Source organism: Apteryx mantelli, chromosome 23 (genome assembly GCF_036417845.1).
Source record: "Apteryx mantelli isolate bAptMan1 chromosome 23, bAptMan1.hap1, whole genome shotgun sequence".
Lineage (NCBI taxonomy): Eukaryota > Metazoa > Chordata > Aves > Apterygiformes > Apterygidae > Apteryx > Apteryx mantelli.
The window spans coordinates 643,321-667,462 of record NC_090000.1 but is presented as its reverse complement, the minus strand read 5'-3'; the positions used below and the strand labels follow the sequence as shown (position 1 = coordinate 667,462).

The 24,142-nt window shown below is 47.8% G+C and overlaps 2 protein-coding genes across 2 annotated transcripts; both read right to left on the bottom strand.

Annotated features, from left to right (window-relative positions):
• Positions 1–4,559: 4,559 nt before the first annotated feature.
• REXO2 (RNA exonuclease 2) lies at positions 4,560–11,031 on the bottom strand. Its single transcript, XM_067310128.1, has 7 exons — positions 10,897–11,031; positions 10,726–10,809; positions 10,255–10,332; positions 7,679–7,790; positions 6,798–6,906; positions 6,398–6,451; positions 4,560–4,989 (listed from the first exon to the last, which is right to left on the bottom strand). The coding sequence occupies exons 1-7, from the start codon at positions 11,029–11,031 to the stop codon at positions 4,860–4,862; spliced, it is 702 nt and encodes a 233-aa protein (XP_067166229.1). The 3' UTR covers positions 4,560–4,859.
• A 656-nt stretch (positions 11,032–11,687) lies between these two features.
• On the bottom strand, positions 11,688–15,817 carry RBM7 (RNA binding motif protein 7). The gene is made up of 5 exons (XM_067310127.1): positions 15,678–15,817; positions 14,751–14,913; positions 14,040–14,142; positions 13,444–13,528; positions 11,688–12,591 (listed from the first exon to the last, which is right to left on the bottom strand). The coding sequence occupies exons 1-5, from the start codon at positions 15,771–15,773 to the stop codon at positions 12,175–12,177; spliced, it is 864 nt and encodes a 287-aa protein (XP_067166228.1). The 5' UTR covers positions 15,774–15,817; the 3' UTR covers positions 11,688–12,174.
• Positions 15,818–24,142: the final 8,325 nt, after the last annotated feature.

The following is a 24,142-nucleotide window of genomic DNA, read 5'->3' as shown; positions in this document are numbered from 1 at the left end:
GACGAGGGAGGCTGGAGCCCCGTTAGCCAGGGCTATGTAAGAGAGCAGCTCCCCGCGCACGGCTCCTAGGAGCAGCGGCAGCCACGGCTGCTCCTGGGTGCTGCCCAGGTCCCCTGAGCTGGGGGAGGATTGCTGGGACCCTGCCGAGGAGCTAGACGGTGCCTGCTGCTGACCGCTCAGGAGAGCCAGGTAAGGGCAGCCAAGGGGGCTCGTTGCCGATGATAACGATTCCTCAGTTAGGGTTTAGCTTCGATGATGTGAAAGCTGTGCTGATGCTGGTAACAGGACTCACGGCTTGTTTGTGTCAGTAAAGTGAGCGACCCCGGTACGGACGGACTGAGGAAGGAGCTGCTGTTCCTGCTCCGTCTCCCTTCTGACCCGGGCAGCACCGGCTTGGTGTGGGACTGAGATGCCAGTTAGTGCAAAACACACAGTCTTTGAAATGCAGCGAGAGAGTGGCAGATTATTTTTTGCATTTTCCATATTACCTGGCTCCCCCTGAGTTAAACAGGGGCTACATCACATTTCCCCATCGCACTCATGCTGGAAGCTCTTTTATCCCTCACAGTAGAGCCTGCTCCCCCTGTAACGGGGGCAGGCAAGGTGTCCTGCCAGGCTTCACCCCTCAGCTCCTGTTTTGCAGCCCGTGAGGAGCCTGAAGCCCCCTTGGCGCAGGGTGACCTGCGATGCAGCGCCTCCCTTGCATGCCGATGAGGTGCGTAGGGGCTCGCTGCCATGGTGCATTGCACGGCAGGCTGCTCCTGTGCCGGCTCAGGGAGCTTCTGGATGCAGACCAGAGAGAGCAGGGATTGTGGATGAGGTAGCTCTCTCTTAAATTGGTTGCTACTAGTACTGATAGTTAATGCAAATCTGTATTTCTGTGTGATCCCTTTCTTACCTTTCTGATGGCGGAGCTAAGCACCCTGCTTTGCACGGAGACCACGCAGGGGTAGATCGCAACCTGCCTAGCACGTCCTGAGCCTATCGGAATAACTCGCAAACCTTCAAAATGCGAATCTGAATTGTCTTAAGCTCACAGAAGCGATGGGCTGGCTCTATCTGTTTCATAGCCTGCTCTTTCCCTTTTTACTGAATTAATATAGAGCAGATGGCTTTTTCTTAATTTGGTCAAGTAAAAGTTGGAACGTGCATCTACTTGGAAAGCAAATCTGTTCTGCTGTCTCCATCAGACTGAGCAGTACTCGCACTAATACTTTAGTATGTTGTGCTGAGGGTGCTCCTCCTAGTCGATTAGAGCAGTGAACCTGCTGCCCAGAGCTCCACCCGAAAAACCAAACACACAAAAAGGTTCAATGAGCACATAAATAGCCCCATTAAATCAGCGCGACTCCTCGTGCACTTGAAGTAAAGCTTGTACACAGCGCTTAGCAAGCTTTTAGCCCGTTCGTTCACGCTGCCAAGGCCGTAATGGACATATCAGACACCATAAACAGAGTTGGAAAAGGAGGAAAAAATGAGGAGGAGACTAGAAATGAGCCTGAGCGCATGGGAACACGGGAGCTGCACGCAGTCGGCCTTCCAAGGGGCTGCGTGAGCTGCGGTTCGGATAGCGCGAGGGCGGTTTGGAGGCCAGCGAGGTGCGCAGGCAGCGGTACGACAACGCCGCAGCCCTGCGCAGAACTCCTGCTGTGCCAGGAAGCTGGCGCAGTGCCGCGGGCTCCCTCGCCGTCGGAGATGGGCGTAAGGCTCGATTCACAGACGTGGCAACCAAGCGAACACCAGAGCAACTTCAAAGTCCCAGTCTTTGGTCCTGGTCACTAGCCAGGCACCAAATCAAAGTGATTTTGCCAGTCAGAGGCACTAATTCTGATCTCTGTGCTCAGCTCCACTCAAGCCATTCCTTTTTTCTGAGGGCTTATTCTAGGAACCCAACTTAGCCAAATTTTGGTTCAGAGGGATTTGTCCAGATCACTTAGCAATTAGCTTGGGGGAAAAAAATGTCCTGACTTCCACATCCATGTTCTGACTTCCCCTCTAATGAAGCTTGCATGCATGCTGCTGGTTACTTTGATCGAAGTCTGAGGAAAATATATTGCTGAAATGCTGTAACCTTTTATTGCAGATATCTGCATCGCCTACTTCTGCCCATGAGTTTTTTTGCAATCAGAATATAGGCGTCTCCCTCTAGTGGCTAATTTAATACAAATGATTTCTTGCTTTTATTTCTTGTTTCTAGCATTTGTGCAGAAAGGGAAACATACATAGTCATTAAAGCAGCTTTATTAATGACTGCTTTTCTGCCATGTATAAAAGACATGGTTTTAAACTGAAGAAACATGTTGCTTCTCAGGTAGCAAAACATTATAATAATAAAAAAGGTTGGATTTAGATGCCCTTTCTTCAGCAATTTAGCTGTGCTAAGCTGGCAACTGTTTTAGGCAAGATGTCTGATTTCAGAAATGATGGATGAAATTAATGCGTACTTGAGCAGATAGTGAACTTGCCTTTTGGGAGAGTCTGTGGGGTGAAGCTGAATGCAGTAATTCACAAAGAGCCAATAGCATCTTCTTCCACCCAACTTAAATACTACCAGGAACTGTTTCCTTAGAAATAAAAGGAAAGGTAGTGTTGCAAGGCTTCCTCTATTACTTGCATTTTATTCCTTAGGCTTTTGCTTTCCAATCATTAGTTGCCTCTGTATTTAGCTATTGAATATTTCTTTGCCATTAATAATTGACTTGGGTGATTAACTCACTATGAAATGAGTATTTATGTACAAGAGGAGAGCTGTCTGAGTTCTCAGCAGAAGACAAGGAGGCACATCAACCCTTCTCTCGAGGACTTCAGCAAGAACCCAAAATCAGACGAGAATTGTTTTTTAAAAAAAAAAAGTCTGCTCTTGATGAACCGAGGATGAATGGTAAAGTCGGCTCTAGCTTGTGACACAGTGGTTGCTAATGCGTTTCTTTGACTGACTTGAAGATTTAGTTGTACAATAGTGCATGATTTTGAGCGTTTCTGTGTGGTATACTACAATGCATCGTAATACAGATGTGAAAACTCAAAGCAAAATTTGGAAGTAGAAGAAGCTGCAAACTGAGAGAGGAGACTTGCACCAATGCTTAGGAGACAGCCAGCCAGCACAGAAACACCAGTTACAGACTTTAATTGCTACATTCATACAAGGCAAAGCCACAGTAATTGTAAAAATTGAAATATTTGTTCATTGTTTCTTTTTTCCATTAACACTTAAATGCTTTGATCTCTTTGGTATTGAAGACCTCTAGGTTTTTGCTTGCTGTGGAACTGGATAGAAATATTTAATTTAATGCAGGGGAAAAGACAGACCGTAATCGCAGCCTATAACTATGCTATTAAAGAAAATGAGTCTGTCTCTCTCGAACTGACAAGCTACCAGGGGACAGACTCAGTCATCACTGCAGTTCTGGGCCTGCACATCAGACTCTTCCCCACTGACATATTTTCATTAGCAGAGAGTGTAATGTTTGCAAAGCTCTGCAGTACCTTTACCTTAGAAGCTGTGACACTGAAGTAATTATCAATGCAGAAAACATCAGGGACATGCAGGTGTAGAATGATTCAATTACTTTTGTGGGTTTGCTTTGTCCAATAATAATACTTTTTTTTTTCAAAGTCTTAACACTGGTGTCATTGATTTCTGGGATATCATGGTGGTCCCTGCTACAAACATTTACCTCCCCTATCTTGGAGCTATGAAAAACTAGTAGGATTTGCATTTAGCTGTTAAGTATGGAAAAGTGTGTCATAATTTCTGCTACTAATCAGAGTATGTTAAGAATGCTTTTGCTTTAAATCTAATATTCTGAGAACTCTTGCTGAATAGACCTACTTGCAGAGAAAAGTTCAGGACCCTCTCCTGACACACATTCCCTTTTGTACACAAGTTTTCCTGGACTTGTGGTTGCATTGCACAGCTAAAAAGTAGTGATGTTTTCTGCTTAAACCTGACCCAAAGGTCAGTTCAGACCATGGAAGCTTCTTACATTGCCTAGTCTCATGAGTATGTAGTGAAAACTGGAAATGTTAGAGGCTAGACATTTTCAAAGTGACTATTGAAGGCTGATCCAACTATTCTATTGGTGTGTGCTGTCCTGACCCGAAGCACTTAGGTCTTTCTGTAAACTGAAATGTCATCTGCTTGATCACAAATCAAGTTTCTCATGCAGTTCCTTTGCGCACGGATGCTGCCTACGTGGTAGTTTTATAAAGCAAACTAACGCTCACCTTGGAACTAAAGACAGCTTTGTTACTGGAATTGCTGCATGTAAGCTGGAGAGAGATAAAATATGGCCGTGCCTTTGACACTCCATTGTCTACTACTCAGTAGGCTACGCTCATTGATGTGCAACCTCGGTCTGGTGCTAAATGGGGATGCTGCACAAAAAGGACTTTCTTGTTAAATGCCTAGAAATGTAAAATGCATACATAAGATTACTGTATAATGAAACCAACTTCCCATAGCGTTTTATTTTGCAAACCTATGGGAGGCTGCTTCACCTAGCAGCATCACATGCACAACCTTGTGGCTAACACTAAAGAAAGAATACAGGAAAATATTATCTGTCAACAGAACTGGTTTTATTGTGTAGCTAAAGATTGCATCTAAAACCAGATGAAGAAGAGTATCAAACAGCAGATTTTACCTAGTACATACAAACAAAGGAGCTGCTGAGACTTAAATGGGCAGATTCCTTGCTCAAACAGAAAAGCAGCAGTAACTCAGACTTCCATCTGCATTTTAACAACTGTTAAGAAACAAGGTAACTGAAGGGTGCAGCTTCCCAAAAGAACAGCAAACAAAAGAACCAGGAGATACATATAGTATATGCTATTGGATGGCATTGTAAGAAGAGAAATCAGCTGGCAGTTTTATCACTTTCTCCGTTTTCTATTAGTTTTCTTTTCTTTTCATCCGTTTTCCTCTTGAAGATGCTGTCTCTGTAGAACTGAAGTTCTTTGATGCTTTCCCTGATGTCATCAAGTGCTCTGAAAGAGAATTAAGGAGGGTTTCAAAATGCATGCACACACCTTCAGCTACATCTGGATAGGAATGCTTCTAAAAAATAATCCAGGCTATAAGAAATAACTCTGATATGCATGGGTGACAAATCTGTCAGGGGAAAAAAAACCCACCTTCGCTAGTCTTGGGTATGTGGAAAGCAATGAAAGTACTGTAGTGCTGACATGCCAAGGAGTAACATACAGCTTATTAGTTTGTGTCACTGTGTGACATGTAAGTTCTGGAAAGGCAGCAGGTTCTACAGCTTCAACGATTAAAAGCAGTTCACTGTCAATCTGAGAAAGCAATCAAGAGACAAGGACTCAGGAGACCTGGCTTAGCTACTGCTCTGGCCAGTCATCTGGTTTCTGTACAACCACAGGTGACTGACTCATTTTGTCCTTACTTTACTCCTCTCCTTACTGTACTTTGCCTGCTTAGATTTTAAGGCCAAAGAGAAGCCATACTTCTACTGCGCATTTTAACTGTGCAACACAACGATCCCTGATTTCAATCAAGACCTTTGCAACAGTCATTCCTTCTCTCTTTGTACCAGAGCCTCTTCTCCTGTCTAGCAAGGCCATTGTTAGGGCAAGGAGAAAAGATGAAGAATCAGTTACTCCTTTTCAGTGTCATTTAGGAAAAGTCATAACTGTAAGTACCCAAAAGAATAACACCTACAAAAAGTAGTGTGAAGGTGTGTTGCATTTTTTTCTACATTTAGTCTGAGTGGATGAAAGAGCAAAATGGATGCACTTACAGCCTATGGATCTCGCTGCCTCCTCTGTTCAGAACAACTTACAGTCTTAGAAAAGGTACCTTTCTAGAAGTGTTAATCCTACATAGCATCTTGTATGCCAAAATCTCAAAGCAACTCAACTCTTAAGGATGCCTCACACACTGACAGGAGTGTCATTCAAAATTAAACTCCTTCATTGAAAGGCAAACTGGTTCTCTAATATATTACAGACTTGGGGAATGGCCAGGAATAGAACATTATCTCCCCATTTGCAGTCCTCCAATTTTAGTGTCTCTGTGAACAAGCCTGCCCAATACATGGATCGAAAAAAGTGTTAAGCTACCTTTTCCATGGGATGTCTCAGTAGTGATGTAACTACATTGCCACACAAGTATCTCAGCTTGAGCAGTAAACAGTGAATTGTAACAAATAAGAGAATTTCTGATTTTATTTTTTATAATCTTTCCTTACACTAACCAGGTTTCAGACTGGAGAATATAAACTATATGACAGGGAGCAGAACCACAAAACCTCTTCTGCATTAGAATAAGCATGTCTGGGATTCGAAGGAAGCCATACAGCTCCATAGTCTGCTTGTGAAGAGCATGGTTCCTGTATGGCAAGCCCTATTCTATAGGCGAAAGGAGAAGTTTCACCTGTGAGAGGCTGCCTTCTTTGGTGCAAATTCATATTCTTCTGGATACCAGCGTCTGGAAGAAAATGCTGTTGTTAAAACGGTAAATCAAGATTCAAAAACACGTCCAGTGACTGCTGTCAGTTTGTTACAGCTGGTGAAAGAATTTCAGTGTCAGTGGCATACAGAGAAGCCACAACCCTGAGAACTGAAGTGTTGCAAACACCAGTGCGTGCAACTTGCCGAGCACTTTATGGCTTACTCCACGCTTCAGCCTGAACAGAACAGATGAAAGAGCGAGAGGGCCGCACACAGCAGTCTCCCAGTAGCCTTTACCCTTGTTCTAGAAGAGTGTATTAGTGACACTTAACAGGCTTACTAGATTATCTTTTATGCAACTATTTAATTTGAGGAATATTTACCTGCAAAGTTCTTTGACAGTGCTCACATCAATGATCCGGTAATGAAGGTGCCTCATGAACTGAGGCATGTATTTGTCAAGAAATTTCTTATCTGCATGAACAGAGTTACCTACAAAGACACAAAACAAGACATTTCTTCAAAGACAGTACAAAGCTACTATGAATGACATCTGAACTAGAAACAGGCTAAGCAAGCTGAGGAAAGATCATAGGGCATTAAAAAAAAAGCTATTCGCAAGCAGCTCATGTATCTTGTTTTCTAGTAAGTGTGATTGTGAAGGCTTGTCAGATTTTTCATTTTAGGAGCACACATGCTTTAAAGACCTAATCCCTATATACTAATTCTTCAGTTACTACTCTTAAAATTTCTGTCAAACAGTTAATTATCAAAATATTACACAAACATCTGGTTTTCTACCAAGTGAAAATAAGCATCAGTATTAATTTCACTTAGCAATACTCCTAAGACTGTATGCGAATGGCCTGCATTTAGTTCTGAGTAACAGGACATTTGGAAGATTTGTATTTGGTGTTTCATTTGATACACACAGTCAGTGAGGAAAAGACACTGTTCAATTTACTGTTCAGGTTTTACAGTCACAGGTCGCTGTCAGCAGTTAACTCACCCATCCCAATTATAACTGTACAATGAAACATTAATACTAAAAAGAATGTTTCCTGCACAAATGATGTGCAGGATTTGCAGAATAGGTGATAACATTACTGAACCTTTCTTTACTAAACAGATTTGGAGTTGCGTGCTAGATCTCTGTGTAGAAAACTAAAGCATTCCTGCCATGTGTATCAACAGGCCTTTCAGCATCCAACTGGGAACTGCAGGAGGGATGATCTTATTAGTATTAAGAAAGTACATATTTTACCTGCAAGAGGACAGAGACCAGGGGGTGTTTGTTGTCGTACAAAGGACAGAAACTCATACTCTGCCTGCTGCAATGAAATTTTACTCTCCTTCACGGCCTTAGTAAGGCCAGACTGCAAGAAAGAGCCATCCATCATAAATCAAATATATACTACCATAAAAGATATTTCCAGAAATGCTCAACAGCAAAAGATCAACCATTAAAATGTTGTTTGATTTCCCCAACATGACCAGAAGCATTAAGAGGACAAGGTAACTCTCTGTTAGTATTCTGGGAAATCTCCTTCCCTTTATTCACTCTGGATAACTTCACAAGCAGACCTCACTGACTTCAAGGGCACCGCTCATGAAGTAAAAATCTACACAAGTAAAGGTGACAACAGAACACTCCTGACAACACTGACATTGCTGTGATTTTGTTTTCCCCCCCCCCACTTGCTATACTTCCTGGGGTGTCAGTCTCGGTTAGTGGGACCTTATGCAAGCCTTCATTTATATACCTGTATGTACACAGTCCACATGAGTATTACACTACTATCTGTTTAACAAGAGACATTCAACTCCCCAGCACCCAGAGCAGTCTGTATAAATATTCAGAAGTGCAAGTTATAGAAATTCCTGGTTTAAGCATTTATCAGGATTCCTATGAATCAGGAAAGTTCCTTCCTTCTATTCTAAATAGTTAAATGTCATCTTGTCAAATCTGCTTTAAGTGTTCCCAACGATTTATTTCTGTCTGGCTATACTATATATTTCCATGACTGTGCTGCAAAAATCTACTTGACAGATCCAAGTGGTGGTTAAAAAATTCATTATGTGGCTGCATTTTCATCTGTATCTTAATTGCTTCTCTTTTCTTAGTCATTAAAAATAAGTAGCTCCTGAGGAACAGTGATAACTTATGCTACCATCTTCAGTTCACTTGTGAACTAAAGTTGAATCTGAGTCCTCAACTGGGAAGAGGAAAAGCACCCATCATAGTAAATTAATTTTTGTTTTCCAAACTCCTGCTAATCTTTCCCAAGGAGAGTAAGATGCCCAAGGGGGTGGGGGGTGTTTATAGATATCTTAAAACTTCAGCACTCAATTGAAAACTACCTTGAATTTCAATTCATAATCGGGGATTGGAAAATCCATTCACTTTCTTGCTACTGGCAAGGAGAAACCTTTCCTTGCTGACTAAAGGGGGTAAAAAAAATAAATAAATCTATTTCTGCAAAATTTAAGCTTTTGGTGAAAAAATAAGCTAGGCTTACAGTGCTAAGGGGGATAGGGAAAAAAAATAACAATCCAGTATGCTTGCAGTAAATTGGTCTGTTTAATCCTACAGATTACCTAAATTGCTCCTGATAAATTTTCATTTTGTCAGCTCTGGACTATTCAAACCCAATCTTGTAACTATTCTTACTTGGGATTTCAAACTCAGTCTTCCCCTTCTCTGTGAAAATTAATCTTGGAATTATTTTATGCAATACAGAACAGGCTTCAACAAGAGGAGCTGTCAGAGAAGTCCATCCAGCCTGGCCTACAAGCTGGGCTCCCACAGGAGGCAGGCTGTGGCAGATAGCTCAGCAAGCAGACCAGAGAACTGAACCCAGCTTCTTCTTATCACATGACTGCTCTACCCACTAGGATACAGTGTGTGACTGGGAGAAATGTTTTGTTTTACAAGGAAGGAGTGAGCTCCACCCTTTTAAAAACACTAAGAATGGCAGAGGCATCTGGGTAGTGGAGCTCTGTGACTCACGAGCGGGTGACTACTCCCTGCAGCTCTGGAGTTTGGCATCTAAATCCCTGAGGATGACACAGCTGCAAGACTTGCCTTCTCGTGAGCATTTCAAATTGGATCCTTCAGCTAACTTGGGACTGGTGAATCCCACTCTGAGAGACATAATGCTCAGCATGCATTTTTCACTGTGGGAATTAGCTGCATGTATCAGAGTGGTGGATCCTCTTCCCAGACCGACTCATCTACGAGTCTGACACAGCAAGAGGTAACACTGAGCCAGCAAAGACTCTGGTCTGGTTTTTCAGACTCCTCTCCAGAGCCCTGCAAGCACCCACAGAACGAGCACTTGTGAGGACACTTGTCTCACTCCTGCCTGCGGCTTTCCCAGGATCTGTTGATCCGGACATCTCTGGGGTCCGTTCCCTGACTGTTGGTCTTTGCTGATGCTTTTGGTTCTCAAGTTAGAAAGTAGCTTCAAGCGCTATTCAGGCTTCTTAAAAGCTAAGATTAAACCGCCCAGCTAGCTAAGGATAGAAGGCTTCAGGACAATCTTGCAGTTCAGATACAGGATTAAGATTAAGGATACATGAGACCAATTCCCAGGTAAGCCAGGGACAACTGGTGAGACCTTGGGTAAAAGGTTATACATCAGCTCCTTGGCTACAAAATAAGGATGATACTTACTTTCTCCCATTCTTTATCATCTCCTCTGTTTCATTGCAAACTGTTCAGCACAGGAGTTGTCCCTTTTTAGGTGACTGTACTGCAACTAATAATTCTGAATTATATGTCGTTCTTAGCGTTACAAAGAAACAGTAATTGTAGCGTGGCAGCTGGAGAATGGTTACCTTCCCGTGATGCTCTTTGCACCACTCCGACATGCCGTCCAGGAGCTCGTCCGGCTGGTTAATGATCAGGTTGGGGCCCTGCCAGCGAGAAAGAAACGCAGAGGTGAGCAAATCCCCGCGGCGGGACGGTTCACAAGTTCTTGTGTCCAACGGTAAGCTGGAGAGTTTTAGCTTTAAAACGAAACGCTGCTGCGCGCCACGACCGAGGAGTTTGTGGGCGACGTTCCCCAACTCGGCGGTGCGGCGGCCGCCCGAGCGGGGCTCGTGGGGGCGTTCGCCACACGCCCGTGACGGCTGGTCGCGGCTCCGCGACGAGCACCCGCGTTCGCGGCGGCGGCGCGCACCGGCACGGGGTGGTCGGGGGGGGCGGCGAGGCGCGACGACGCACCGCCGGCGGGCACCGAGCCGGCCGGGCCCCGGGCGCCGCGGGAGGCGGCCCGGCGGGGGTGGCGGCGGCGGCGCGGGGCTCACCTCGGCCAGGACGTTGAGGTCGCAGTCGGTGATGAGGCACGCCATCTCCAGGATCTGGTCCTTCTCGATGTCCAAGCCCGTCATCTGCCACACACAGAGCCGGCCGCCATGAGCGCCGCGCCGCCCCGCCGCCGCCGCCCCGCGCCCGCCCGCCCGCCGCCGCCGCCGCACCTCCAGGTCCACCCAGACCATCCGCTGGCCCATGCCGCCGCCGCCGCCGGCCATGGCCGCCCGCCGCCAGCCCCCCCGCAGCCGCCCGCCGCAGCCCCGCAGGCGACCCAGCCCGCCGCCGCCGCCGCCCAGCATCGCCGCCGGGCCGCGAGGGGTCGCCGCCGCACTACACCTCCCGGCAGCCCCCGCGGCGGCGCTGGCGCGCCCCGCGCGCGGCCCCGCGGCCCCGGGCGCTGCCGGGAGCTGTAGTCCGCGGCCGCCGCGGCCTGGCCGGCGCCGCCGCGGGCCCCGCTCGGAGGCGGCCTCGGCCGGGAGGATTTGTGCCGGCGTGAAGCCCTCCTGCCCCCGCGCTGAGGAACCGGCGTAACGGCGACGCCCGCGGCGCCACCGCCCTCGCTTAGTAATTTGGATACCTAAAGTTCACACACACACACACACACACACACACACACACACACACCCTGTTATTTCATACCTGGCAGAAGTGTTCACTGGCTTAAACATCTTGTAATAAAGTCAGGAGGTTTCATCTCTCAAGGATTACCCTTCCTGCCAGACACTGCGTCTTTCTTTCTTTCTTTCTTTTTTTGTTGTATTCTAACACATTTTAAATTCTTGCTCTTTTCTAACCCTAGAAAAATGAAAGTACTCAAGAGGCACCTGTTTCCTGAGTGGCTTCACTTAAACAAAACCAATGTTACTCTCAAATTTCCAACCGCCATAGTGACTTCGAAGAAAAAAATACCACTATCAAAAGCTGTAAGGTAAGAACAAACGCACAGGCAAATCGAATCAATCAAGATGTGTTATCAAAACAAGCATGGGTTATCCACAGATTTTACAGGGAAGCTTTTAATACTCTTCTCCAAGATGTATTCAAAGTTAACGTTTCTGTATCAAAACACTGAGATATATCGGATGCCACAAAGCATCATACCACTTCAAATCTGTTTAAAGGACGTACACCCGTATCTGATACAGAGACTACCTCTTTCAAATGCACTACAAAAATACAAACAGATTTTCTTTATAATACAAGCAAACAGCAATGATTTCTATTAAATTGTGGCACATTTTTTTTTCCTGCATAAAACCCTGAGGTGAAGAGTTAACACATTAAAAACTAAGATGCTAGTTTTGGAGGATTGCACTGCTAATTGTTTTACAAACATTAAAAGGTAACTTTGAGGGAGTTTTTATACACATATACAATTAGGAACAGATTCAATGTTCAACTTCCTTTTGCCAGCAAGTTCTTTAAAGCCTGCTGAATATTTGTTAATGCCGCGATGGGCACCATTTGCCCTCTCTGTAGCTCTCTCTTCTGTTATCGTAATCGTGGCTCCAGCCATCGCGATTCCTGTCATCGTAGCCAGATTCATCTCTGCTCCCCCTGTAATGATGATCAGGGTCACGACTTCTGTCTTCATAGCTGTAGTCGTCCCTTTTGCCCCTGCAGTAGTCAGGCCCACGGTCCCCAAAACGCTGCTCGCGGCCGAAATGCCGCCCCTCTGGGTAATAGGGATGGGAACTCATCCTGGTCTTGCGCAGTGCTGAAGGTACGTCTGGGCGCCACTGCATTTGAGGGGCTGCAGAGTGATTAAACGGATGACCGTGCTGGTACCCTGAGACCGGAAAGCCAGGCTGATCGTACTTCCCGCTGTATTGGGACTGCTGCCACATAGCGCTATTCATCTGCGAAAGGAAGAGAAAAAAGGCTCAGTGGAATTGATGCACTTTCTTCCTGGCAGATGACTGACAGAGTGCATAAACCGTTTGATGGTGCAAGGTCTCGATAAATTTTAACCTCCTGTGCTGGCCTTGACATTCTACATTAATCACACTGTAAATACAAGGGAAAATGCTATGTGCCAAGAACACCACCACTCCTGATACCGTGCCTAACTGAAGACTGTAATGCCATCTATTGCTCATTTTCAGTTATTGTTCAATTAAGTTAAACATAATTAAATGAAGCTCATGGTTGCTTTCCAATATATACATTAGATTGGTGATCCATCTTAACCAAGATACAGGTCATTTCTTTTAACTTCTCTATATCATCTGTGTATTATATTGACTTACTTCCTGACTATTAAACACACTGATTTTCAGGAGTTAATATTCAAGTAACAACAACAACAAAAAAAAAAAATCAGAGGTTTTTTTTTTTTTTTCCCAAACAGTTGTTAACACCATCCTTTACAGAGCCTTGCTTACACCCCAGCTGGACAAAGCTTTGATTTGAAAACTCGCCAACAATATGAGACTAGTTGCAAACTTTCAGAATAGCTAGTACCGATTGCTTTATCTATAGCTGAATGCCTAAAGTTCAAAGAGCTTCCAGATATTAAACACTTAGAGCAGCAGGAACTGTAAATCTTTTGGAATTGTTGTTTCAACACTCCATAAACGCATTCCTGTGATGTAATACAATCATTAAAGGAAACATCTAAGTACTAAAAATTAGAGACAGCTCTTTCACAGGTTATCTATCAGCTGTGGGTGACCTGAGATTTAGACACTTAATGCAAAAGAATAGCATACCATGGCTTGTCTCTGAAGGTTATCAGGAGACCTCTGCACAGATGTGAATCCTGCCGCTACCATACGATCAGGACTCCTATCATATCTGCAGAAAAAAAAGATTAGGAATTTTAGAACAGGACTATTGCAGTCTGAAGGAGCACGTGCAGCCTAGTCACGTTACTCTGACTAGGAAACAATAACTCTACAGGCACTGACTGGAACTTATTACTGTTGTGAGAAAATAGTACAGGCATGCTTGCGTGATGTATTTGACAGCACTCTCCCCACTTTGTGTCACTGGATCTCTTCTGTTCCCATATGAAAATACTTTTTAAACAGGAATGGGACTTAGGCAGAACAACTGGCAGACAGATCTTTTTAAGAACAACCACTTTCAAGGTGACACTGTTCTTTTTCCATTAGGCTTTCAGGTACCAAGAACGCCAACTTGCAAGGGTACTAAGAATGCAAGTACTTACTCCACAGGGAAGAAAGATTATGTTGTGTTTAGAACAAGAGTGAGGAAAGCTAACTGCGCAAGTACTGTTTTCTAATTCAAACTATGCTCCTGTGCCTGCAAGGATACAACACTTGCTTACTGGAATAGGTCTTACCTGCTAGGATTTGATGCTGAATGTGGTGTGCCGGATGGGCTTGTATTGGCAGTTCCATGTGGTGAACAAGACAAATTACCCTCGTGGGATGCATGACTGCTCCCTGAGGAGAAACAAACATTTCATAAGATCAACAAACATGAGTTAGCGTAACTTGGATATGAAGTGAACTTGTCAGATGCTAACAGTTTCCAAATGCTTAATTAGCTTTTGAATTTCATCAGTCATCTGCAAAAACATACAATCAAGTTTCCAAAACAAGATATTGCAACTGTTTTAATACCCAACGGTAAAGATGCAACTGGGTGCAATATTCCGGCCAACATGCCTCACTTAGCTGAACTCAAATGCAACTTTTACTCCTAATATGACAGCTTGGAACAGCTTTCAAGGGTACTTAAAAGATAATCAAACCAAAAAACAAACAAAAGACTCAGCTCAGGGGTTATACCTGACCACAACTGACAGAAAGGTCCCTTGCTGAAGCAAGAGGACAAAACAAAACAGCCAGTGCACAAACCTGGTCTGACACCATTGTTTTACGAAACTGTCAGCAATTAGGTAAGTGAGCGACAATGTGATGAGAAGCACATGCAATGAACGTTATTAATGGATTAAATATCTGTTAATAGGGGGAGGGGGAAGAAGGCAGCAGCTTTGCTTTCTCTCCAGTAACCAGGTTATTAAATGTTGGGGTTTTTTTGTGGGTACCTGATCGGAACTGAATTTTGATAGGCCTTCCAAAAAGTTTGATCCCATTAAGCAGACTCATTCCATAAGGGACAGATTCTTCATGTTTGAAATTCACAAATGCAAATTGCTTTGGTTTACCATCTCTATCCTTAGGGATTTTAACTTTAATTACTGGACCTGCCTGCAAATCAAGAAACAAAAGATGTTAAATAAAAATGAAGCAGCTCTCAAAAAAGTTTTAAATCTGACAATAAAAAAAAGGGGGAAAAACCTGAGCCAAGCAACTCATAAGGAAGCAGAGAAGAAGAATCACACACATGCGTTGTGCTGGACATCACTGAGGTTCAGGCGAAGTCCTGGGGTGGCCAGCACAAGTGTGCGAGCACATGCACCACTGCGTGTGCATGTGGGGGCAGAGCTGTGTGCAAGGGGGTGCGTTTGGGGAGCATATGTATGGGGAAGGTGTATGGGGCACATGTAGGTGGTGTGTTCGGAGCAGATATAGGTGGTGCATTCGGGGACATATAGGTGATGTCTTCAGGGCAGATATAGGTGGTACATGCAGGGCAGATAGAGGTGGTGGGTTTGGGGCAAATATATGGGGTGTTTGGGGGGCACACAAGTGATGTTCAGGGCACATATAGGTGGTGCGTTTGGGGCAGTTATAGGTGGTGTTGGGGGCACACACAGGGCCGCGTTGGGCGTGGGCAGGGGATGCGCGGAGCCCGCGTGGGTCGTGTTTGGGGCGCGCAGTGGGGCCAGCACGGCTCGGGCCCGGCGCCTGTGACAGCCATTACCGCGCGCGGCGCGGAGGTTTGTCTCCCCGCGGCCGCCGTAGGCCGCGGCCGGGCCCGCCCCGCCATGGCGGCAGCGGGAGCCCCCCCCATCTCCCCCCGTCCGGGCTATAAGTGCGCGGGCGGGCGCCGCGGCGGGCTCTGCCGGTACCTGGTGGAAGAGCTCGAAGATCAGCTCCTCGGTGACCTTCGGGTCCAGGTTGCCCACGAAGAGGGTCCGGTCTGCCTCGGCCGCCGCCGCGCCCATCGCCGCGCCGGCCAGCTGCCGCCGGGCCCGCCGCCGCCGCCACCCTCCTGCGCAGGCGCCGCCGCGGGGCGGGGCGGGCGGGCGCGCGCATGCGCGGTGCCGCCGGGCCGGGTTGGGCCGAGCCGGGCGGCGGCGGCGGCTCTGGGCCGCGGAGGGGGAAAGCAGCCAAGACAGCGGCAGTAAGTCGTCACCGCTGACGTCAGCGCGAGCCGTGGGTCACGGAGCAGCGCGTCGGTAGCCGGGCGCGTGGCGAGGCGCCGAAATCCCCGAGTGTCCCTCGAAACGTCCGGCCTGGCCGTGCTCGCTGGCCGCTCCCGGGCGGGCGGGCGGGCGGACCTCGGGCCGCGGCGGCACCGAGCGCCCCTCACCGTTTTTCACCATCGCTTCCTCGGTGCAGAAGCGCCAGAACGGGGCACAGGCGTTGCCTCGCGCGATAACAGTAAAAGGAGAGGAGAGGCGTGCGCGAAGCCGGCTGGGGAGCGGAGCGTTTCGCTCCTTCATTCTGTTTTACGGCCGCAGTATTCCGTTTGATGGCCTCCGCCATCCAGAATATTGCCTCCTGCGATGGCGCTAACGAGGGAATGCTGCTTTGTGCTCCTGCTTTAAACTCTTGTATTGCACTTTAATGCAAATATGATATCCTTGTCGTTATGTTTAGGCAGAGTTCCAAATGGCCATCTCTCAACTAATTCACTTATCTAGATATTTTTGCAGAAATAGCTCCCTTTTCACATGTTATTTGATTTTAAATGGTAAGTACAGTTCTTCTCAGACTAATTCTCTGGATATTTCAGAATATGCAAGATGTAAAACATGGATGTTTTCCATCTGGAAAAATTTTGAGAGAGGAAGTTCAACCTTCATTTTTCATTAGATTTCAATGCATTATGGCATATCCTATTTTCTTGTTAATTAGACCCTGTTCATTTTCTTCAGTTCATTACTTGCTACCGCACCTAGAATTTATATTCATTTGGTTTAATTGTGTTTGCCTGGTTAAATTCTAAACAGTTACTCATTCAGAAAGGAAATTATTACCCCACTCTGCCAGGACTTCCACTTTGGCTTAATTTCCCTGGAGCCTCATTTACTTTCTTCTGCATTTCTCCTCACTGGGTCCCCTTGGGTTTGGCTGGAAGTGCGTGCAACATTTTTACCATCATTGACTTTCTTCACGTACACTGGCCATCTACAAATTCATGCCGTGGTCTTGCATGGTACACCATATGCAGGCTACTGAATTCATACAGCAGCTCGCAGAACATGATGAAACACTTAGGCTCTGCTGATGGCCATCTCCTTGCACAGGTGAGACCTTAAATGAGCAACAAAAGAATTGTGAAACATTTTAAATTCTCCACAGACGTGTTTTTAAAATGCCAGTGTGGTTTCTCCCTTTGTTATTTTATTTCCCTTTTCTTCTTGAAAGAAGGAACATGGAAAACCACCAAGCCATTCCCCGACAGCAAACGCCGTCCTCAGTTTCCCCCCAAATAACTCCCGAAAACGAAGGCCTGCAAGAGTGCATGCAATACAATTACACCATTAGCTGCAGACTCTGAGCCGACTGCCAGCCCACGATCAGCCACAAGGAGTCAGGCAAGAGGTTTAGAAGAAAGTGCTTATTGTAGGGGCTGGCAAACACAAAATGGGATGGCTACAGGTAGACCAAGGGGTAGGGGAAAAAGGATATTGCAGAATAAGAGCATCTGATGATAGAGTAGAAGGAATGAATCTGCAGATGTATCTCGAAGAAAAATGTGAAACTGGCTAGATGCGAGCCCACAGCAGGATCGTATGGCACATGAGCCCAGTGGCCATTCGGTGATCTTGTCATATTGCTGCCGTGCAGCCTCTGTCCTTGGAGCTGATTGCGGCTGGCGGCTGTGCCTTCCCTGCTGCCTGATTGCACTCACACTCCACAGGTTATTCAGCTGCTGCGATGGCCTTTCTGTCCAGATGACAATCTTTCAATGCTATGGTAATGGGGCTGCTCAGCTGAAAGTGGATGCTTGAAAATTCTCCGCACCCTTCCACCTTCCCAGCAAACAGGTACCCGTAATTACCCCAAATGGTAGAGAGTTCAGTCAGACAAAGCCACGGCAAATGACAGTTCTTTCACGGGAGAGCCTGAAGGAAGGGGTCACACCAGCTAATACAGTAACAGCACACCTTAGCCCTATATGCAGTTTTCATTACGGCTATTGAATATCTGTGGCTTGATTGACATCTGTACAAAGAAGGAGAGAAGCAGATAAAAATAACAGCTACAGTTTCTACTGAATAAACTGAACTTAAATGCCTTTTTTGAGTTGGTTCTTTGGCTTCTTATTCAAACTTGGAGTGAATTAGGGGTAGGTCACCCCCTATAAATGTGGCACAGCGGGAAAAGGAAAGGAAGGGTGAGGACTGCAAAAAACACAGAAGACTGAGCGAGGCATTCCTCCCCCTAGTGCCGTCTCTTGGTTAACTTCCTATTATATGAATAAGTTTTTGCAAGTCAAATACTGGTTTTCTGTGTTTTTTATTGCTCTGTGCTCAATGATTTGGTGCCTTTGACAGTCTTCTAGAAAATACATTAACAAATAATTTGGTCCTTTTGTTATTCCAAGATGAAATCACTGGGGCTCCTTCACCCTGCTCTTCCTGCCTGCTGTAAATATAACGAGTTCATTAACTTCCTCTGACCGTGCTCTCCTGCTCCTTCCGCGTAGCTGCAGGCCAGGGAAACAGGAGCACCCTTTGCCCACGGCGGTGGCTCAGGGTGGCGGAGCAGGTCCCAGAGGCCCGTGGTCCTCGTAAGAAGCCCCTGCTGCTTTCTGCCCAGTGCCAGCAGTTGGGGTGGAAGGGGCTGTTTGTCCACGTGTCCAACACACTAGACCGCCCCTCAGGACTGCGGTATCTGAGGTCTCACTTCTTAGCACATTTGTCCTCAAAGCAGCACAGTGAAGTTACGCGTTTCTCTTGTCCATGCTGTGCAGAGGGAGAACGGAGGCTCAAAGAGTCAGAGTAACTTCTGCCAGGGCGGGCAGGAAATCTGGGGAGGTGGGGACTGAGCCTGGCTTGCACAGGACGATCTAAGTGCCCTGAGACCGTGCTGGTTATGGGGGTGACACAGGAAGGCAGGCTGCTGTCTCTTGTTAATGGGCTCTCAGTTGTGTTGACGGTGCTGACTGCAAAGTTTGCGCAGGCAAGAGCCGAACTGGTAATCGTGTGAGTCATAAGCTTCACTGCACGATCCCCGACTTGCGGCCTGCCCTGCTGCTGCCAGCAGGTGCCACCACGGTTTTTGCCAGCGTGTGCGTGAGGCAGGCAGAATACCTCCTGGCCCTGTAGCGGGGAGAGATGTTCAATTACTCCTGGCAGGTTGCAACAGAAGGGTAATTGTAGCTACAAACTTCTCCATGAAGGGAATCATTGTGCTTTTTAAACAGACCATAAAAATCTCCAGCAATTCTGATGTTCGAACAGTTAAACAGCGATTAAAGACACCAGCGATACAAGACCTGGGCATGTTATTTCCAAAGAACATGTCAGCAGCTGCTGAATTCCTGCATTTACTTGGCTTCTGTGACAACTGCAAAGGTCTGTATGGAAACACCTATTCGGTGTTAACTAGTGAGTGTCTGAGGCTCCGTATTCCCTAGAAGCGATGCAGGATAGAGCGGAGTCGGACCCTTCTCTGGCTGGCAGGTTACAGCTCTGTGGGAAAGCTTGCTGCAGCCCTCTAGCCCGAGGCCGGAGGAATGGGGCTCTTTGCACGGGGAAGGCTGGAAGGGCGTGAAAAAGGAGCCCCCCGCGCAAAGGTGTGCGGGAAGGCTGCGAGGGTGGGAGGACGGAGTCCTCTGCCGCCAGCATGCCTGGGCTGGGGAGGGATTTTCAGCGAGCTTTTTGTACGAACGCAGTCTGTCATTCCTCCCTCAGGTAAATTCAGTGGCTTTTTTTCCTAGATTCATTCCAAGAAAGTAAAAGGAGAATCAGCAGAGAAGTTGGTAAAAGCCCTCTATTTCTTACCCGAGCTGCTTGTGTGATGTGGAGCTCATGTGATGTTTGGACACCATCACTTATTTCAACCTTTCAGCTTCTTCATGGGCTCTTACTCCTTTACTTTATGTCAGTTTGTTCTGTCAGGAATAAAAATTCCCATGAAGGGACTGGACTCTGCAGATCAAGTGTGAAAACTTTCTATTTCCATACTGCTTTTTACTCTTGAGACAAAAACACCCCAAAAGAAAATCAGTATTGGAGAGGGGAGAAGGAGCTTCAAGCAAGGAATCTCAAACATTTTCTCCAAAAAAAATGCTGAAAATTGGAGATTGCTAGGTGTTTCGGTATGTTCCATACCTTCCAGTTCTGCCATGAAGATAAAAAATCATTACAGGGACAGGAGGCAATTCCTCAAAGTTTTACTTTTCCAGCTTTCTGTTCTTCTGTAATACCAGTGTAGGTAGAAAATACTAAATCTGGCTGAAGTCTGTTGCCGCGTACCAAAGCACAGTCTGAAGCCTTTTACCATTTTGGTCCCTTGGCACTAATTATTAATAATGATGTCCATATTCAAATATGTCTAAAGTGAATATTCAATATATTGTAGGTTCATCCATCAGTAATTGTAACCAAATGAATTAACACAGCCAGCAGCGTTGTGAGCTCAGAAAGAGGCTATTTGGTGGACGGTGGCATTTTCATCTGTAAATTCTTTCTATTCTGTTCATTTTTATATACCAGGCTCTCCAAGGATTTCTTATGCAAAAAGCCCTGCAGGCATCTATTGCTGTGGAAGAGGAAGAAACTGATATGCAGTATTTTTTTAAATAATTTTTACGGGAAGGATTATTGAAATAACTGGGTACTTCTGTTCCTATGAATGCTGTGGATAGTCTGGTGTTCAAAACACGCTGTTCCAACTGACCAAATCCTTGGGTGTTTTGTTTTTTTGCTTTGTTTTTGTTTTTTTTTAATTATTCAGGCAAAACACTCTTTAAAAGTGGGATTTATCTGTGGCAAAGTAGAGAAGACAGGTCACTGTGAAAAGAGCAGCACTGGTTTGTATCCATCACCCATACGCTTCATTACCATGTAAGCGAGGAAAGGTTTTTTTATACTGGGCCATCCAGTAACTCCCCAAATGCTGGGTCCATCAAGCTGCAAACTTTGTTTCACCAGGCTTGTTTGTTCCCACTTGACTTTACAAAAGCAGAGTTCCTGGGGCCACAAGCTAAATGTTAGAGAAAAGGAAAACTTTGCAAAAAGGTCTAGGGAAAACTACACTCCGAGGTAGCAAGCCTCAAATTAGAAGACGGCTAGATAGCTGGTCAGCTAGATCTGTGCGTAGCCTGGTTTTCGTCCCAGAAACGTACTGTCTCTGAGCTTTTTCCAGTAAGTTTGCTGGCAGCCCCGTGGCACAGATGCCCCCGTGCGCAGACGGAAGCGGATGAGGTGCGGAGCCAGCTCGGGGCCAGCACGCGCTTTGCGCCGGCCGGCGCCGAAGGACGTCTTGCCGAGCTGCTGCCCTTCGGCTGGGGGCGTGATGAGGGGCCGACGGTGCAGCTGCGCTCCGCGACGCGCCGCTGCCTCCGCCACCTCCTGCGCCAGGTCGAGGCAGGGGAGAACCTGCTCGCTGACTCTGCGGTAGCTTTGCTGCCGGACAGCCGCGTTGCGGTTCAGAACGCGCTGCGGCTTCTTTCTCAGCTTCTTCTCCCTAGTAAAAAGCCTGGTTGTGATGCACCGTTTCGTTGGGTATGTGACTTATTCACGCCAAGCGGCACGAAGCCTGGCTTTTCCGGCCCCAGGCCCTGCTTCTCCAGCCGGCCGGGGTTTCTCTCCCCAGCAAGGTGGCAGCAAGCTCCTGCGAGAGCCCCCCGCCAGCACATGCTCGCGTTCACCCAGAAGGCATTCAGCGCAGAAACGCAGGCGGTGGGTTTGTCCAGGGTTGGCTTTCCTCCAAAGCCGTATCCCACCAGAGAGGCCAAAGCAGAAGAGGCAGCAGCAGGTCACAGGGAGCGAACCATATCCGACAGCGGGAAGAGGAAAGGGAGGGTTGGTGCTGCCCGGGAGCTGTCGGCGTCAGCGCTAAGCACCTGGGCGCACAGCAGCCAGCCTGCGGTGATGCCCGGGCACATCCCGGAGGTGTCCCACCGCTGGCCGGCTGCAAGGGCAGTGCTTGCTCCGGGCTCAGCCCCGCACCAGGGACCGTCGAGACTGACTCAGTTTCTGCCTCTGCCCAGTCACAAATTCACACTATTTCCAGAAACCGTGGGCCAATTCCAGCCAGCGATCCTTGCTAAAGGCTGATTTAGGGATGAGGAAGTCCCAGAAACCCCTCAGGAAGTGGCAGTGCGGTTTGTAGGTGCCTGTGTCAATGCTGCTGTTCCCCCGAGCTTTCCCCAAGCGGGAAGGCTAGCGTCAACAAGCAGCAGAGGTCACGGTGCCTCGTGCACCAGCTCACGGTCTGCAATTCCTGGCACAGCTCACGCCTGGGCCACCACGGCTCCTAGTGCACCCAGCTGCCTTAGAAATGGTTCGACTTTTATTTGCATATACACATAAATATATATGTACATACACACGTATATCACTCTAGCCGTGTGCTGGCACATCGTATTTTTAAAATATGGCAAACCTTAAAATACTGTTGAAGGTTGAAATCCTTGTAAGCCCCCTGTGAAAAGCTACTGGAGGTCCCATCTCACGGAGAACAAGATCTCTTCAGGCTCCTCCCGCTGCATTTTATCCCTGTTGCACTCTCGATTTTGACCTCCCCCTTCAACCCGCCTGCTGCTTTCTGCACCCTCCACCTCGGAGCTGGACACCCTGGGGAGAGCAGTGCTGGGGGCTCTCCAGGAATGGGGGGGTTCCCGTGGCATTCCAGCTGCTCCAGATGTTGCGCCTGCCCCATGTAGCTGCCCGCGGCGTCCCCACCAGCAGAGATGGTTCCCGGTCGTGGGGAAGCTAGGATGGCCCTGCTGCTCTCCTTTCCCCTCTGCCCACGCTGTTAGCACTCTGATTTCGGTCTCCCAGGGCACAACTGAGATGTCTTCATCCAGTGCTTTTTTTCCCTGGGGATGGGAGAGCTGGCACCGAATGCAATGAGGATTTATTACCTGGCAGGACTCGTTCTGCCCCGCTAATGAAGACGGGCGACGTGGCCGAGCGGGGCTGGGAGAGCGGGACGGGCTGAGCCTTTCTCGGCCGCAGCGAGGACGGAGCGCCTCGGGCTGCCGGGCGGCAGGGTGCTTCCAGGTGCTTCCGCCCCTCGCTCCGCGCTGCGGCCAGAAGCAGCTGCCCGCCAGCTCCGGCAGAGCTCAGCGAGGCCTCGCGTCACCCCGCGCCTACGAGCACGGCGCCCGCGGTGCAGCTGCAGGTGCAAACGCCAGCCCGCGCCCAGCCGCATCGCTGACAGCCCTCGCGGCAAACGCACCCTGCCCAGCCTGATTCTGTTAGGGCTTCTGCCCTGGAAAAGGAGGATTTCTCCCCATTCACTTATATACCGAGAGACATGGCAAACCAGGGTACCGGGCTTGGCAGCGCTGGTGACAGTGGAGAGTGAATTTTGCTGGAAATAGGATTATTTCTTAATCTGGGCAGTGGCTGTGATGCTGACCCCTGCCCAGTCCCAGGCCAAATACAGCTTTTTGTGTTATGTAGCGTAGAGGAACAGTCTCTACTTGAGATGGGGCCTTTTTCCTTTCCTGGCGTTTGATCGGGCCCATCTGCTTCTCCTGCAATGTGCAAAGACGGATGTTCCTGGGTGTCCTGGCAGTCTTCTGCCGCCTCTCACCGCTGCATTTAGCTCAGCCCCTTTCGTGACCAATATCCTGGCATGTGCTTCTGTTGCTCTCCTTTTTGCACCAGGTTTTACTTCTCCCATAGCGGTGGCTATCGAAATCCAACCAGCAGCCTCTGAGCCATGCAATCCCCTTCACAAACCGCTGTAATTAACGCCAATCCCGGGGATCACGGTGTGTGTCTGTGGGGTTGCAGTAATTGACAGCAAGAAAGCAGTACAGCGTGGCGCAGTGTAGCTGCCTTTGCAACCCGGCAGCGCTGTAAACAGCAGCAGCGCGTCCCTCGTGTCTGCTTCTTAATCGCAGAGTCAAGCCAGTCTGCTAACGTGGCAAGGAAGTTTTAGTGCCTTTCGATAAGCTGACAAAAGGCTGCCGCACATGCTCCCCTAAGAAGGGAGGAGGACTCATTGCGAGAAGCGGCTGCAAATCCTTCAGCGTCCTCGCCGCGCAGAGGCAGCAGAGCCACGCGCTGCGGAGCGGGAGCTGCCGGCGGCCGCGCACACCCGGCGGCAGCTGCTCGCCCTTTGCGGCGTTCGCGCAGCGGCAGCGGGAGCGATCACACGGCTTTAGGTTCATTACAGA

Bases quoted from the DNA above. Each gene is read 5' to 3' on its own strand.
- REXO2 (XM_067310128.1), bottom strand. From the start codon at position 11,031: ATGCTGGGCGGCGGCGGCGGCGGGCTGGGTCGCCTGCGGGGCTGCGGC. The intron at 10,333-10,725 runs GTGAGCCCCGCG...TCTCGCTGGCAG, and splicing joins ACCTCAACGTCCTGGCCGAG to GGCCCCAACCTGATCATTAA. The intron at 7,791-10,254 runs GTAACCATTCTC...TCTTTCTTGCAG, and splicing joins GCAAAGAGCATCACGGGAAG to TCTGGCCTTACTAAGGCCGT.
- RBM7 (XM_067310127.1), bottom strand. From the start codon at position 15,773: ATGGGCGCGGCGGCGGCCGAGGCAGACCGGACCCTCTTCGTGGGCAAC. The intron at 14,914-15,677 runs GTACCGGCAGAG...CTTGATTTGCAG, and splicing joins TCTTCGAGCTCTTCCACCAG to GCAGGTCCAGTAATTAAAGT. The intron at 12,592-13,443 runs GTATGCTATTCT...TTCCTTTCGCAG, and splicing joins ACCTTCAGAGACAAGCCATG to ATGAATAGCGCTATGTGGCA.